Here is a 3,329-nt window from a genome sequence, read left to right as displayed (position 1 = left end):
CAGTCTGCTTTCCCCCAGCCACTGTGAGATGAATTCATCTTTCAGCAGGACAATAACCTAAAACATAAGGCCAAATCTACACTGGAGTTGCTTACCAAGAAGCCAGTGAATGTTCCTGAGTTGCCGAGTTACAGTTTTGAATTAAATCTGCTTGAAAATCTATGGCAACTTTGGCAAGACATGAAAATGGTTGTCTAGCAATGATAAACAACCAATTTGACAGAGCTTTAATATTTTTTTTAGGAATAATAGGAAAATATTGTACAATCCAGGTCTGCAAGCTCTTGGAGACTTCCACAGAAAGTCTCACAGCTATAATCTCTGCCAAAGGTGATTCTAGCATATATTGACTCAGGGGTGTGAATACTTATGTAAATGAGATATTTGATGTTCAAAAAATTTGCTAAAATGTCTATAAACATGTTTTCACTCTATCATTATTTTAATATTGTGTTGTAGATGGGTGAGAGAGAGAAAAATATATTTAAACCATTTTGAATTCAAGCTGCAACAACAAAATATGGAATATTGAATACTTTCTGAAGGTACTGTTTATGGAAAATATTGTCAGCATTTCAAAAGTTTTGCCTTATACCTCATTTTATTTCATTGTTGACCAACTTACAACCGGGACAAAATGTAGGAAAGGCCCTATAGCCACAAGGAACTTGATGATGATGATTAATGACACGGCTTTATGATCATCCACTTTCGTTGGACAAATTTAGGTTTTAATGACACTATTCTGGATTTTAGTCCTATGTCCTCCCTTATAAGAGATGCATACAACTGGGCGCAGACCTCAGTTCAACATCTAGTTTACATTTGGTTGAGTTGTGAACTAAAGTGAACTCATCGTGAAATCAACAAAAAATGTCACCACTTTATTGGATTTAGGTTAGGGGAGGTTGGGTGAAAAAAAATAAGAAATTACCTTAAGTTGATGACTTTTTGCGATTGAACTGTCATCAATTTTATTTTTTGAGGTTGAAATGACGTGCTACGACGTTGATTCAAGCAGTTTTTATCCGGTGGGATAGGCCTACATTGTCAATTTCGAAATGACTGTCTTTACTATTGAAGATGTTTTTCAGGAGCCAAAGAAGTTATTGACATGCCTGCGGTTTTGGACAGGTGCATGGACATCCTCAAACAGTCCACGAGCTGAAGCTCGCGCTGTCCACACTCCTAACCATATAGCTATATCCCTGCGTGTGACCTGAGGGACTGCCCTTTGTGCGGTTAAACAGTTAAACCGAGGCATTATCATAAACAGTCTTGGCATAATAACCTCTCTCGGGTTTTCCGAGACTTCTCATTGGTCGCCAACACGCGCCTGCCCCAAGTGATCTTATTGGTCAAAGCGCCACGCGACCAGCTGAGAAAGGGGGCTCCCAGGCGCGTGCCGCTTTTTAAAGCGATGCCGCGCCTTGAGACACTAGAGAAGGAGTCCTGCACGCGACATAGTGCGAGCACAGTGTGCAAAATAAACGTTCTTCACAGCATTTTATATTTTGCTAAGTTTTTAGTCCAAGCCACCTGATTTATAGTTTTTTTTAAATGGATGTTATCAGTGTTGAGGAATGGAGCAAAGGCGCAAAGATGTGCGAGGTGCAGCACTCGAAAATGGAGAGGGGGGAGCAGAGCGAGTACCCATCAAGTCTGGCACTCATGGACAGCAGTGACCCACGCGCCTGGCTGGCTCCCATGCAGTCTGGCACCTGTGCGGCACACGCCGACTACCTGCTGCACTCGCCCAGCTCCAGCTTGGAAGGCGGGTTCCCCACATCCGGCCACAGCCCAAATTTTAGAAAGAGTTCCAATAGTCCGCTCAAAGTGCGGGACTTGTGTCGGCTTAAGGGATCGGTAAGCGCCGAGGAGGGCAGACAGAGAGCTCCATCCAATCCCGGTAACGTTGTGCAGAAGGTGAGGCGCCAGGCAGCCAATGCGCGGGAGAGGAGACGGATGCATGGCTTGAACCATGCCTTTGACGAGCTGCGCAGTGTCATCCCTGCTTTCGACAATGACAAAAAGCTTTCCAAATACGATACCCTGCAGATGGCCCAGATCTACATCAACGCGCTGGCGGACCTGCTCCAGGATCCCGGTGTGGACTCGCCAAAGTGTGACCTGTTGTCCGCCACGGAGAGTCCCCGGGGATCCTCCGTCTCCACCTGCCAAAGGGACGCAGGCACTGGGCTACCGGTCCAGCTTAACGGGATCCCATTCCCAGTCGAAGACGGCTCGTTCTCTACTTTGATGGAGCAAGAAATGCGGTCTCCCTCGGGGACACCCAGTTCCAGCTCTGAGAGCAGAAAGGACTCCCTCCAGTCGAACCGCAGTGACGGAGAGTTCTCCCCGCACTCCCATTTCAGTGACTCGGATGAGATGCAGATGGAGCTCCTGAGCGAAGATGAGCTCTCTGAACTCAAGCTTTCCAACCTTCACAAATATTGAGACTTTCAAATCGTGTCAATCATATCTGCTGGCATATGCCTACATTTTATACGATAATAGATTGCTTTCCAAAATAATTTTGTTTGGTTTGAGAGTTATATTTGATCAACTGTTAGATAAAGATGATTTTATGTCAGTTAATTTGGTTCTGCCAATTACATTTACCGTCTCCTCGGGACCAGGGAAAGACCCCTTTGCCATGTCGTCTGTCGCGCGCAGCATTGCCACGGGCTTTCCCAATCCCACGTCATGGACAAAACGTAGTCTTCCAAGAATTTGCGTGATATTATTTATGTACAGACCTTTGTAATTATATTTTCCATATAGCACACTGCTCATGATTTAATTGTTTATTTGTTTGTAAATGTCCCTGTATTAATTTGTTTGCGACTTCTAAAGTTAACAATGCGCACTTTAAAACACGAGTCAGAGGCTTGGAGCAACATGACTTTGTTATTGAACAACAGTTTTTTTTGTAGTAGTAGTAGGCCTAATGCCAATTTAATATTTCATTTAGCCATTTTTTGTTCTTTTTGGCCTTTTGGCTATTCACTTTAAATGAATTTATGTGTCTGTGCTTTCATTGGATGATTTAAGTTGATTTATTCCTAATTGTGTTCTATTGTTTTTCCAATTAAATGTGTCATTTCAAATGTTTCTAAACCTAGTGATTTACCATTAACTGGTTAATTTTATTTTGATTTTGAGAATAAAATAAGCAAACTGAAAACCATAATTTTCTGTTGTTTCGTGTTTCAATAAGTTGATACTATCCTAATCGAGGAAAATACATATCCAACACTTCAAAATCACAACTGTCATACAACTATTCCATGAAGGACCATGTTAACGAATCTTTTTCCATTGCATGA

The 3,329-nt window shown here is 42.6% G+C and overlaps 1 protein-coding gene across 1 annotated transcript; it reads left to right on the top strand.

Moving 5' to 3' along the window:
* Nucleotides 1–1,602: 1,602 nt before the first annotated feature.
* Nucleotides 1,603–2,457, top strand: LOC109894854 (protein atonal homolog 1-like). Its single transcript, XM_020488522.1, has one exon. The coding sequence runs from the start codon at nt 1,603–1,605 to the stop codon at nt 2,455–2,457; it is 855 nt and encodes a 284-aa protein (XP_020344111.1).
* The last annotated feature ends 872 nt before the right edge of the window (nt 2,458–3,329 follow it).

This window comes from Oncorhynchus kisutch, linkage group LG8 (assembly GCF_002021735.2).
Source record: "Oncorhynchus kisutch isolate 150728-3 linkage group LG8, Okis_V2, whole genome shotgun sequence".
NCBI lineage: Eukaryota > Metazoa > Chordata > Actinopteri > Salmoniformes > Salmonidae > Oncorhynchus > Oncorhynchus kisutch.
This window is presented reverse-complemented; position numbering and strand designations above follow the sequence as displayed.

Excerpts from the sequence above, each read along its gene's own strand:
- LOC109894854 (XM_020488522.1), top strand. The coding sequence starts at position 1,603 with ATGTGCGAGGTGCAGCACTCGAAAATGGAGAGGGGGGAGCAGAGCGAG.